At 42.0% G+C, this 13,893-nt stretch overlaps 1 protein-coding gene and 1 long non-coding RNA gene across 3 annotated transcripts; one reads left to right on the top strand and one right to left on the bottom strand.

Annotated features, from left to right (window-relative positions):
- Positions 1 to 325: 325 nt before the first annotated feature.
- LOC135509669 (uncharacterized) lies at positions 326 to 10,858 on the bottom strand. Of its 2 annotated transcripts, XR_010450965.1 has the most exons (5): positions 9,483 to 10,858; positions 9,232 to 9,393; positions 8,926 to 9,061; positions 8,392 to 8,501; positions 326 to 6,616 (listed from the first exon to the last, which is right to left on the bottom strand). It is a non-coding gene; the product is annotated as an uncharacterized LOC135509669 (long non-coding RNA). The 2 variants fall into 2 exon arrangements; XR_010450964.1 differs by having other exon boundaries at positions 8,392 to 9,061.
- Positions 10,859 to 10,923: 65 nt separating this feature from the next.
- On the top strand, positions 10,924 to 13,755 carry ppib (peptidylprolyl isomerase B (cyclophilin B)). The gene is made up of 5 exons (XM_064930523.1): positions 10,924 to 11,133; positions 12,670 to 12,783; positions 12,886 to 12,979; positions 13,075 to 13,259; positions 13,360 to 13,755. The coding sequence occupies exons 1-5, from the start codon at positions 10,999 to 11,001 to the stop codon at positions 13,480 to 13,482; spliced, it is 651 nt and encodes a 216-aa protein (XP_064786595.1). The 5' UTR covers positions 10,924 to 10,998; the 3' UTR covers positions 13,483 to 13,755.
- The last annotated feature ends 138 nt before the right edge of the window (positions 13,756 to 13,893 follow it).

Below are 13,893 nucleotides of genomic sequence, written 5' to 3' on the forward strand. Positions count from 1 at the left end.
TATCTCCACATCAAATTCAGGAATGTAAACAGCTGCTCCTGTAGGACCACTATCTGGGTCCTTGATTAAAAAAAACTATTAAAGCTTCTACTAATGTAATTGTCAACCAGTTCCCCTATGCCACTCCCTTCTGACCAATATGTTTTTTCTTTCTACCAAGATTAGATCAACAGGATCCAGGAGTAACATGGAGAAACATCTCCCATCACCACAGAAGGGCCAACCTCCAACTCTCCTCAGCAAACTTTCCAACTTTCCATCCAAAGTCACTGCCTTGTCTATTAATATATTCCCAACATTCATCTCGATCAATAACAGTGGGATGATCAACCTTACAGCCTTTCAGTAGCAACGGTAGGTTTTAGGTTTTAAACACAATTCCAATAAATGCAACAGTTGGACAAAGGATGAAGATACTCTAAACTTTAGGGATTTTTCTAGTCCATCAGATATTATCTTGTAAAGGAGTGAGTAACTGGTGGCAGGAAAGTCAGGCGCAGGAGAGCAAAACTGGGTAATCAACTGAGCAGTTTTATTCATAAATACCACCAGAAACCAGAACAACAAACAAATAGGTACAAAACCCGTCGCGCACCAGAGAAACTGTGCACATACACTTACAATAAACATTTCCGCACAAAGACATGGGGGGGAACAGAGGGTTAAATACACAACATGTAATGAGGGAAATGAGACCAGGTGTGTGGGAAGACAAGACAAAAGGAAAATGAAAAGTGAATTGATGATGGCAAGAAGACCGGCGACGCCGAGCCCCTCCCGAACAAGGAGAGGAACCGACTTCGGCGGAAGTTGTGACATATCTGAATTATAGCACATGAAACCTTTTACTGGCACGGACAAATAATTAATGTAGTTCAGTGATTTTGGTAAGAATTCAGGTATTCAATTTATTGTGAAATTTAGAAGGCACTCATATATATTTTAATTGAATCAGGTATTTTGGTAATGCTTCATTTTAAGGGGTTCTTATTCAATGTAATTACCCTGTAACAAGTATTGTATAGTGACACTGTAATAACATGTAACTGGTGGTAATTGCGGGGTGCAACAACGAATGCTTGTTACCATGCTGGTTAAAATGTTTCCGTTTCCGATAGCAACCCAACGCACCATATCTCAGCCTGCACAAACCATGTAATAAGTGTTAGACAACTGAAAACCCGACCACCTCATTGACACAACCCTGCAATAAAGGGCTTTGGAGTCAGATGCACAGGCCCAAATCGCAAAGACGGGTTCACAATGTTTCCACATCAAAAAAATACTTACAAATTGTCAAATAATTTAATGGTGCATTTGAAAATCGGGCAATTACTTTAACCATCAATTAAACATTTTTAGAAACTATAATAAAAAGTTATGGTTAACATTGTGAAAGTCATTCATGCTTTCCAAATTGTAAGCCTATTATTAAAAGCTTGGTTGAATAAGGGTTTATAAATGCACTTAAAATGGTCATAAGACAAACTCTTATTCCATCATGTAACCTTGCAAGGGGTTTCCCTGTTGAGGAACATTCTCATTTTTGGATGGGATGAATTGGTGCAATTATTAATCTATCCCAGGAATTAAGGCATCATGTCAAGATCTCAATGATGTATATGCTGTATGGCTCTGGCACAGTAGCCAACTGTATGTGGTGTAGGCTATTGCCCTGAAACAAGAATATAGTAGCATCCAGAGTCTGCCAGTTTTTCTGATGGCCTTGCATCATGTGCATTCCCCTTTTGACACATGTGTATACTGAACTTTCTATGATTTGATTATAAAAAATGCTGTACAGAACAATAAGAATAGGCTCTTTTTTAGTGTATCCTTTCATTCAGATCCACTCTGACTGTTCTGATTGCTGCACTATAATGGCTGTAATTGAGTTTTCCTCGATAGAAAACCTGAGAGGATTGGAGCCTAACCAGCTCTGCTACAGCAAGTAAAATAGTCAGAGTGAGGTGTTCTCTCATTTGTGTCTATACCAGTGGCGACCCGTCATTCAGGGTAGGTGGGGCAGAGCCTGTTAGGCTGTTTTCATGTTTTCCTGAGCATTGGTAACTGTGCTGTTTTGTGCTGTGCTGTTTTGAGCCCCACATTTTTAGCACAAAAAAAGAGGGCTTGCATGTTTTGCATGTTATTTTGGAATTAATACGTGTCACATATTAGTTTACAAACAATGTAAAAAAAAATATATCACTGAGTTAATAAAGCTGCATACACTCATGTTCTATTATTTGTTTTCTTGAGTAAGGCAGCTCCAAAATGCAGGTGTTTCAGCATAGCTCAGTGCTTTCTGTGGTGGTGGGGCGTGCCAGCAAAAAATAGGAGCATTACGCCGTGATTGGTTCAGTGTTCTGTCACTCATGAGGACACAACGTCATCGCAAAGTTTATGTCCATAGAGAAAGAGAAATAATAGACATCTGTCACGTTCTGACCATCATTCGTGTGTGTTTTCCTTGTTTTAGTGTTGGTCAGGACGTGAGCTGGGTGGGCATTCTATGTTGTGTGTCTGGTTTGTCTATTTCTATGTTTGGCCTGATATGGTTCTCAATCAGAGGCAGGTGTTAGTCATTGTCTCTGATTGGGAACCATATTTAGGTAGCCTGTTTTGTGTTGGGTTTTGTGGGTGATTGTTCCTGTCTTTATGTTTGTGGCACCAGATAGGACTGGTTTGGTTTTTCATGTTTTGAAGATTGTTGTACTTTCATCTTTATTAAAGATGCACAAAACTAACCACGCTGGATTTTGGTCCGCCTCTCTTTCCCCAGAAGAAAACCATTACAACATCCAAAATTTCAGCTCTTTGGGTCCTGCCATAGTTATATTACAAGTGCCCTTCCAAGAAGGCTCATGATCATTGGCCACAGATAAAATTACATCAAATCAGATTATATGTACAGTAGTTTTGATTGGACTGATCATGTCAACATCTTACTTTCAAAGTCTTAGCTAGGAATCATCATGATGAATCAAGTTGACAATCTACTGGCAAATGCTTTTTAATCCTTGTCATATGAAGAGAAATTATAGATAAAGCGTATCGGTGCTCATCGGCCATAAAGATTACATGTAACAGTATAACTTTAGACCGTCCCCTCGCCCATACCCGGGCGTGAATCAGGGACCCTCTCCACACATCAACAACAGTCACCCACGAAGCATTGTTACCCATCGCTCCAAAAAAGCCACGGCCCTTGCAGAGCAAGGGGAACTACTACTTCAAGGTCTCAGAGCAAGTGACGTCACTGATTGAAACGTTATTTAGCGCGCATCACCGCTAAGTAAGCTAGCCGTTTCACATCCGTTGCATACACAACAAGTTGGAAATCGCAAATTCAACAATGAGTCGTTTGTAAGGAATCAGTGGCTGACTGCAAGCAGTGCAAAGCAACCAGTAGCCTGTTATTCAATGGAGTGGCTGTGTGTTTGACAAAGTTTGATGACATAACCGCCGCACCACCTTCATGTTTAAGTGAGCACATCCCAAGCCAAGGTGAGTCCAAAAATGTCTTGTATGCTGCTGCATAAATTATGCAATATGCAAGGGAGATATGTATACTGTAGCTAAGAAAGTATTACTAGGTGTATGTTGTGTAGTAAGCTGTTAGTAGCCCATAATTTGGTCTATTTTCACCTTTTAATTTCGCCTAACATTACTGTTCTGACTCGGTGGCGCTGCACTTGTAGCCTTTCAACCAGTTTTTGAGAAATGTCATCATCTAATATTGTAAGTTTCATTGTCTGCTCCCTTTATTTATCCTATGGTTCTGACTTGTTGTACAGGTTAAATACTGCAAGAGTAGCCCACGTTCTGCATTCTGTTGCTGTACATTTCAAAAGTGCCGAACACAGTTACTATATTGACTACGTCCGTTGTCATTCGCTCTTTAATGTCTTAATCGAAATTACGGAATGACTCTTATCGCTCCCTTATGCCATCGTTTGTACATCTCAATTGTAAGTAGAAGCCATATTTGCTTAAGCAAGTCAGCCATATCAGCTATGTTTTTAAACGAGGCTGAATTAATTGTTTCGCTGACAAACAAGGCTCCATTGACAGCCAGGTGTAGCGGTGGAAAGGATTCACTCCATTGTGCTGGAAAGAAAGCTCTGCTGTTGGGCCAGCTTTATGTAGGCCTTAACAGTTTGTGGGCACCACTTGCCACCGTTATAGTGCAACTAATGTATTTTTTAGTGTTGTGTTTTTGCTGGAATGCATTTTTTTTTATGTTTGAGTTTTCCCCACCAAGATTTACATGTTAAAATCGCCACTGGTCTGGACGTAGCTAGCAAGCTAACCAACGTTAGCCGGTTAACTTTGGTGCTTGACTGAGGTTGAGGTCAGAACGCTTGGATCAACCCAACTCCTTGGACAGGCTGAGCGCTCTGAATTTACAAACAATCTGACAACGCCCAGAGTGCACTCCAGAATGAATAAATGAACACACCCAAGTTGCTAGGTTTTTCAAACATACTTCTACATTACAGCTATGTTGTTGCCATGGCAGCAGCCTAAGCAGAGAGCTCTATGTACATTTAAGTGTTTTTAATTGTTTTATCTGTTTTTGATAACATTGAGTTTTATTGCACATTTCTGGTGGTTTTGACCCATAGACTTGCAGATGGACTGGCAGGTCAATTATTTTTGGCTTGGCGAGCTAGCTAATGTTAGCTGGCTGGCTAATTTATTTTTGTTCGAATGATTCATCTGGCCCAGTTTTTTTGTTTTACCTAGCTACTGGTTCCTGATCTTTTAAAACAGTCACCTGAAAGGAATGTGTAATGCAGTGCTGAGGCAGAGAGGGCTTGTAGTGAGGATGACTGGCTTGCAGTGTTGCCAACTCCTCAGTTAGGAAAGTAGTTCATTGGCTGTCCTAAAAGTCACTAAATTATGTCATCATCTAATTTGCATAATTGGCCATGTGAACATAATTGTGATGGACGCTGTGGGAGAGACATAAAGTGAGTAAAAAACACCCTAAATATGTTTAGAACTACAAATTAACTTTCTTCTGTCGATTCTTGGGTATATTATGTCACAATTCCAACCCTCCTCCTTTATCCGGGCAAAAGTGACCCAAAATAGACACTCTGGCGGAGTTACTTCGTTTTTTATTTTATTTTATTTTATGTGTTAGTTTTCTTAATGTGGTTTGGTTTACAACAAGTCACAGGAAAACATTAAACATTTTTAACCATAACATTTTTTTAAACATTTTTGTTGTATACAAGCGACATTAACAATCTAAATGGACCAAAAGGAGACAATAGAAAAAAACTGTCAATGGCAATGTGAGAAAATTATGGTAACAAGTCTGGCCCTAATTCAGTTTAATTGTATTTGTTTTTATGTAAATCAGGGTGGGATCAGCCAGCGGTGGCTTCCCGCATGCGTGATTCATTTGCAGTCTGGACGCGGAGGGGTGAACATCTCCTGATCTGACTGCAGCTGGGAGGGACTGCTGGCGAGGACTTGGCCGCCTGTGAGTGCTTTGGGATGGGGTGGGGCCCAAGACAGCACCTACTACTCGTTGAGAAGAGTAAGAACGATACGTGCTTTCACATCAGTCTCCAATAACACCAGAAAAAGTTGCTAGATTTGTCACTAGTTGTTTTGTTTTTTTATTTGTCGCTCGAGGGGTCTGAATACTCGCTAAATATAACGACAAAGTCGCTAAGTTGGCAACACTGGCTCTGTGCGCACCTACAACCAATTTGCCTTGTTAAATACCTGAGTTCCTTTGTCTTTTTAATTCAGTGCCAAACAACCAATGCAGTTGTGAAGAACTCTCCCGCATTTATTTCTGTCATCTGTGCTTTCCCAGTGTCCAATGTGAGTAACCTGAAATATTGTTTACATTTTACTTGCTTTTTCATGAGTATAGAGCGCATTTCGATGCATTATTAGTGGCAGTATGTTTTGATGTTGCTGCGTATGGATAGTAATATTTGATTTGCTATGAGATGAATATATTTTGTAAATGTTTAAGAATGTATTTGAGGAATAATGGAATGTTTGTAAAATTATACTAATGCAAATCTCTTTTTTTAGCACTTACAGAAGTGAAATGGATAATTGAAAGGATCAAATGGGAGCTGCAACTAAAAACCATAACCTCAAGTCCCCATCCTTGCCCTCTGACTGGGACAGCTGCATCTGTATCAACTTCTACTCCAACCAGTGCATTCAAAATAGGCAGCCTGCCTTAAGATATTCTTCCTTGATCATTTTGAAATGTAGTAACAGGTCCATGTAGAATAAGCAAGTCTGTAGGCCTACATAATACCATAGAAGCTGTGTTCTGCGAATATAACAATGTGCACCATCATCTTTGGTCATTCCCAGCCGATACAGATACTGTGCCCATCTGCATTATGTCTGGTGGTAATGGGGCTGCCTTGGCAATGTGAGTGGTCATACCTTCCTGTGTGGTGTCCTGCATACAACAGGAGTTATCTGATCCTGGTGCAGAACATACAGGGGTTTTCCCTCTCCATACTGCCAGGTCTCTCCATTCAGAGACAAGTATCAAGCCTGTCTGTCAGTCTGGACTTCATACCATCATCTTGCAAGTCTCCATGTGCAGCCCCCATCCATGTTTCTGTGGACACATACAGTCACTGTTCTATTACCAATGACAGTTAGAGATACTGTTTTTTATTTTAATTTCACCTTTATTTAACCAGGTAGGCTAGTTGAGAACACCTTTATTTAACCAGGTAGGCTCGTTGAGAACAAGCAAAGCATTTCGACACACAACAGTTACACATGGAATAAACAAACATACAATCAATAATACAGTAGAAAAATCTATATACAGCATGTGTAAATGAGGTAGGATAAGTGAGGTAAGGCAATAAATAGGCCATGGTGGCAAAGTCATTACAATAAAGCAATTAAACACTGGAGTGGTAGGATGTGCAGAAGATTAATGTGCAAGTTGAGTTACTGGGGTGCAAAGGAGCAATAAATAAATACAATATGGGGATGAGGTAGATAGGATATTTACAGATGAGCTATGTACAGGTGCAGTGATCTGTGAGCTGCTCTGACAGCTGGTGCTTAAAGCTAGTGAGGGAGGTAAGAGGCTCCAGTTTCAGAGATTTTTGCAGTTCGTTCCAGTCATTGGCAGCAGAGAACTGGAAGAAAAGGCGGCCAAAGAAAGTGTTGGCTTTGGGGGTGACCAGTGAGATATACCTGCTGGAGCGCATGCTACGGGTGGGTGCTGCTATGGTGACCAGTGAGCTGAGATAATGTGGGGCTTTACTTAGCAGAGACTTGTAGATGACCTGGAGCCAGTGGGTTTGGCTACGAGTATGAAGCGAGGGCCAGCCAACGAGATCATACAGGTCGCAGTGGTGGGTAGTATATGGGGCTTTGACAAAACGGATGGCACTGTGATCGACTGCATCCAATTTGTTGAGTAGAGTGTTGGAGGCTATTTTGTAAATGACATAGCTGAAGTCGAGGATCGGTAGGATGGTCAGTTTTACAAGGGTATGTTTGGCAGCATGAGTGAAGGATGCTTTGTTGCGAAATAGAAAGCCGATTCTAGATTTAATTTTGGATTGGAGATATTTAATGTAAGTCTGGAAGGAGAGTTTACAGTCTAACCAAACACCTAGGTATTTGTAGTTGTCCATATATTCTAAGTCAGAACAGTCCAGAGTGGTGATGCTGGACGGGCAGGCAGGTGCGGGCAGCGATCGGTTGAAGAGCATGCATTTAGTTTTACTTGCATTTATGTGCAGTTGGAGGCCACGGAAGGAGAGTTGTATGGCATTGAAGCTCATCTGAAGGTTAGTTAACACAGTGTCCAACAAAGGGCCAGAGGTGTCATCTGGTGTCATCTGTGTAGAGGTGGATCAAAGAATCACCAGCAGCGACATCATTGATGTATACAGAGAAAGAGTCGGCCCGAGAATTGAACGCTGTGGCACCCCCATAGAGACTGCCAGAGGTTCGGACAACAGGCCCTCCGATTTGACATACTGAACTGTATCGGAGAAGTAGTTGGTGAACCAAGCGAGGCAATTATGAGAAACCAAGGCTGTTGAGTCTGCCAATAAGAATGTTTTGATTGACAGAGTTGAAAGCCTTAGCCATGTTGATGAATACGGCTGCACAGTAATGTCTTATTGATGGCGGTTATGATATTGTTTAGGACCTTGAGCGTGGCTGAGGTGCACCCATGACCAGCTCTTGAAACCAGATTGCATAGCAGAGAAGGTACGGTGAGATTCGAAATGGTCGGTAATCTGTTTAACTTGGCTTTCAAAGACCTTAGAAAGGCAGGGTAGAATAGATATAGATATGTAGCAGTTTGGGTCTAGAGTGTCACCCCATTTGAAGAGGGGGATGTGTGTCAGATCTCACCTATGTTGAAGTTTAAACAGGTCAGCCTAAACCTAATTCTGTTCTCCCCATCAAAGACTGTTGGTGAGCAGGCAAGATGTGAGGCTGGAGGTGAGGTCTTTGCCAGAGCCCTATTGATGGACATAGTAGCGTAGATCAGCTACTGGTCGGTCACACACACAGCACTGATTACATTATCAATGGTGGATATGATTAGCTTGGTAGAAATATCCTGATTGCTCCATTCACCTTCTCTATTTCACTTCAGATATAAAATTTGAAGTGAAATTATTTGGTGAACACAGGGATCAGGCTGGTTCAACCAGGCTAGGTTATGCCCTGGACATTATACACAACTAAGAAGTAGAAAATAAGCAATAACTAATGTCAGTTTACATAAATTGTTTCACAATTTCTGTAATCAAATGTATCAAAATAATGAAGTGTTTGTAGTTGTACAAATGATGATCCTGTGAAAGCTGTTGCCGCTGACAAGTGAAGGTCACTGGTCGGATACTAGTCAGCCACAACTGTTCCATTCATAGGAATGCTCACTGTGAGGGCATGTCTGCATGATGCTGATGAGGGACCCCTTGCTTGTCTTCTCTATGCTGCATGTTCAGCTGCAAACTGGAAATCTCTCAAACAACTGCAGCAGCCAATCTTATTAGGTGGTGTTGACTGGAAGTGCCTGTGACAGGGTGATATAATAGACAGCCATGTGGTAAATTGCATTTCGTTCTAAAGGACAAAGCTTTTTGCTAATGCACTTCACAACCAAAATGACTCTACTTAACTGGGGAATTAGCCTACTTTATCAAGCCAGGTATTTATAAAAAATGAACTTTTCACAAACATTACCTGTCGATGAAGCCATCTGTGTCGTCAGGGCAGTAACTCACGGTCAGAGGCCTCATGATGGCGTGTCCTTTTCATCAGAGTTGAGGGAGACTGGCAACAATGGATGAGGTGTCACAAGAGTACTTGTTGTGAAACACTTATTCTGAGGTCTTGCCTGACAAACTGAAAAAAAGCAAGTGAACAGTGAATTCAAATATTTTGAGGTCTCTAAACCATTGCAATCACATTTCTGGACATGTTATGATACCCACCGTTGCTCCTTCTGGTAGGTCCCAGCATCCGTTCATGACCACGGGATCAGTATGGCACCCAGTATGGCACTTTGTTTAACAGAAAAACAGGGTCAACGATTGTCATCCTACCTAAATTATAAACACAGCTCGAGAAATAAGGTAATCTCGTTTGAAAGCTACTTCTATGCTTTACAGATGTAGATTGACTGAGTTTGTTACTGCTAGTTGGGACACTGTTGTAGTCAGACATGAGTTAGCTAGTATCGCCATTACTGCATCCAATATTTATTTGTGCCCTAGAAGACATGGGCTGCGCCTCAGAGGCTATTGTGATTGTTTCGTCTAAATTACACTAATTTCAAGTGGCATGGCAATATGACATTGCCAAAGTAGGCAAATAATTAGTTGCAAACAACTTTGCCATAATTATGTCACATTTACTTTAGATCGGTTGCAACTCATTACTGTTACTATCAAAGTTTGTCAAAAATAGCTAAAAATGCTAATGTTAGCTAGCTAAAATACAGCGGTCCCTTCAAATCTGCATCTGAAGTTAATATGGCGACATCTCAATCATGACAAAATGATTGTATTTAAGTAAGTATTTGTCTTCTTTTGAAATGTTATTTTTTCCAAGCTAAATCCGAGTTGTATTGAGGTAGGCGGACATTAGCTAGCTGTGTCAGCTATAATAGTGATAATAGTTATCAAAATATACGGACCGTACATAACCAGCAGTCTATGGTCGGCCGGTATACTGACATCCACTGGGGACCAACGGAATAAAACTTGCATGATGGAGTCCTTCTGCAGGGCATGCAAACCATAGTTGTTGGGTGTGCATCCTTAAAATATACCCACCTTCAACCTAGCTGAAAGCATGCATTGCATGATCAATCCGTATAGGGCTTTTCAGTCTCAAACGGCCATGGTCGCTTTGGTTTAGGACGAAGAAACAATTGAGTTCAATCCATGAAAGGAAACGAAGTGGGAGGGGCAATTTACACGTGGAGTTTGACAAAAGGGGGCATGATTTATTGACATAATTGTAATCGAAACCCAACATTCATTTACTCGGTGTGATGCCCCGAGGTTCAGACAAGACTGACTTCATGAACAAAATTATTATTTTAGCACTTTATAGTCAAGTTTGACACTAGAATAAATGTTTGACTCATATCAATGCCACATCGCTGTTTTTTTAGGGGCAGTCGCTCTTTAACTATTTTAAATGTAAACTTCCATGGGGTAGGGACCAACCCGGGCCAGATAATCGAATTCACGGATGTGTCTTTATGTGCGCATTACGCGTATCCATCCATGATTGGGTTATACATTGCATAATATGCAGACTAAACCAATCATAGTAAAACGTTTTATTTTGGCTAGATAAAACCGCACCTCCTCCAATTGGATATCATGGGCGGAGGGTAAAGGCCTGCGTTAAGGCAGCTGTCTCCACCCCGGATATACCCACTTTTCCCCCGGCACATACACGTACATTAGGGCCGCCACGGCTACACTTTTCTTGTTCATGGTTCGAATCTGCGAGAGAAGGATGAAGTTTTTGGTCGCGGTCACGGTCATCGTTGGGTCGGTGATATTTCTGCTCTTCCCGAGCGGATCAGACGCTGACGAGAAACAGAAGGGCCCAAAAGTCACGGCCAAGGTATGGTATCTAGCAAGTCGAAAGACGGAAGGTTTTTTTTTGTGCACAACTGACGTTTGCAGTAAGAACCCGTTTTGTGCTGTCTGACTTTTCAGGTCTAAAATATTGCCAACTACATTGTCATAAGACGTGATACAATTAAAGAACTCGGCGAAATGCGATGCAGCGGTTAGTTACTAGTTAATGCACGGCCTCGATGCTTGCACGAAATACAGGCCTTAACCAGCTAGGCTAAAACATTTTTTTTTTTAGCTGCTGTAGTTAACTAGGCCACGTCCACTTATTCGCCTTGAAACTACGTGTGACTGCGCCCAACGTCGTCAGCAATTGTTTTTATTTAGCCTTTATTTAACTAGGTAAGTCAAAAACAAAAATATTTACAATGATGGCCTACACCGGCCAAACCTAACCAGGACGAGGCTGGGCCAATTGTGCACCGCCCTACGGGACTCACGATCACGGCCGGTTGTGCTACAGCCCGGCATCGGCCCATGGTCTGTAGTGATGCCCCTCACACTGGTGCAATACCTTAGACCGCTGCACCACTCGGGAGCCCATTCACGAGTCTAAAGAAAAAACGTGCACACGTAATTGGAAGTCATTTTTGCGTTTGAAGCATTGGGTTGTTTGACCGGTTATAGGCAATGTAGTTAGCGTGTTTCTTCCATAATCAAATTCCGGACAACTTACTGCAGCTAATGGTTAAATGAGAACTAAGAAACCGGTTTTGTTGCGAATCACAACCTTTCAAACAATCCTTACTGCCAAGCATGTCTGGGCGGAGGCTTCCTCCAAAACCTTTAAATGAAACAACAAAAACTGTTTTGGTTTACTGCTACTCTAAGCAGTAGCGATGCGTGGGTAAAATCAATGGGAAATGCCAACGCTATCCACTTACATGTTGAAGAAACGAACTCGCTGTCCGACAGTACACGCTCTAATGTCTACGGCTACCTGGCTAAAATGCTTGCTCTAGGATAACTTTCATTCATGGGCCACGTTAGCGAGTTAACATTACCTGCTACATATTGAACTTCCATCCTCTCAGGCCAAGGTTAGCTTAGCTCAACCCTAATTTGATACTTTTTTTGTTATCATGGTAGGCGAAATGCTCGCTGGCTTTCCTTGCATTCCATGCAATGCTATGTGCGGCAACAATGTTAGTCGTTTGGGCCAGACGGCATCAGATGGCCAACACGTAGAGGGGCGCTGTTTCACTTGCTCAGATGCTATTTCCGGTGAGCTCCATTCAGCCTCTTGAGAACTGAAGGAACATTATGAAACGCGGGACGGAAGATATACATTTTCTATTCCGGTAAAGCCTAGCATCCATGAATACACGCCACTGTAAGATGTGCACACCATCAGTGGTCCTCTGGGGGGAAATCATGTAAATGCATCTAAATTTCTCTCTCATATGTCACTTGAGTTCAATGGTGGCCTATCTGTAGTGCTCAAGGGATGCCATTCTAGGATGAGAATAAGTTGCCTTTGAGAATTCCTGCTAACCCATTTACTCATGCTTTCCCTTAACAGGTTTATTTCGACATCAGAATTGGAGATGAGGATGTTGGCCGAATTGTCATTGGGTTGTTTGGGAAAACGGTACCCAAGACGGTTGAGAACTTCATTACACTAGCAACTGGAGAGGTGAGTCTTTTTATACCCAGGGTATTCAATTTAGCAAATGGATATGTTATGGTAGAACCATTGAGGTACTCACTAATAATGCATTGCTTCTTGTCTCCACAGAAAGGATTTGGCTACAAAAGCAGCAAGTTCCACAGAGTTATCAAGGATTTTATGATCCAGGGCGGTGACTTCACCAGAGGAGATGGCACTGGCGGTGAGGGGAATTCACACTTAGAGTGATAACTGCCAATAATGGTATGGGCATCAATGCAAATGTTGATTATTGTCAATATCCTTCTTTCCCTGAAGGCAAGAGCATCTACGGAGATCGCTTCCCTGATGAGAATTTCAAGCTGAAGCACTACGGACCTTACTGGCTGAGCATGGCCAACGCTGGCAAGGACACCAACGGCTCCCAGTTCTTTATCACCACCATTCAGACACCTTGGTTGGATGGCAAGCACGTGGTTTTCGGAAAAATTTTGGAAGGCACGGTGAGTACTCCCACCCACCCCAACACAGAACAAATACACACCTCCCCCTGCAGCTGAATCTGTTTGCATACGCCTCACTCGCGGTATTGTTCCCCTACAGGATGTGGTGAAGAAGATCGAGGGCACAAAGACAGACGGCCGGGACAAGCCCCTCAAAGATGTGTCCATCCACGACTGTGGCAAGATTGAAGTGGAGAAACCCTTCGCGATTGCCAAGGAGTAAAAACAAGTCAACTTTATTAAATGGGGGAGCAGGACTGTGGGATGTAGGTAGACCATGGAATTTTCTGTTTTGTTTACCACTGGGGTCCTGTAGTGGGGCTCCTGCACGGGTTGTCCTGGTAGCAGAAGCTGCCCATTGAAGTTAAGTGCCAGATCAACGCAAAGGCATACTGGGTCCATTTCCAAACAGGCATTCCAGTATGGTTGTTGTGCAGCTGATACCTGCTCATTTTGTAAAGGATACATCTTCAATAAAGGATCCAGGTTTTGTTAAGATGGTTTCTAGTGTTCAATTATTGATGTTTTAGTGTGATCACCACCTTATTTTTAGTATTACATTGTTATTGATTACTGCATTGTTGGTCAGAGCTTGCAAGAAAAGCAGTTCTTGTGCATGTGACAACTTAACATG

Source organism: Oncorhynchus masou, chromosome 22 (assembly GCF_036934945.1).
Source record: "Oncorhynchus masou masou isolate Uvic2021 chromosome 22, UVic_Omas_1.1, whole genome shotgun sequence".
In the NCBI taxonomy this organism is placed as follows: Eukaryota; Metazoa; Chordata; class Actinopteri; order Salmoniformes; family Salmonidae; genus Oncorhynchus; species Oncorhynchus masou.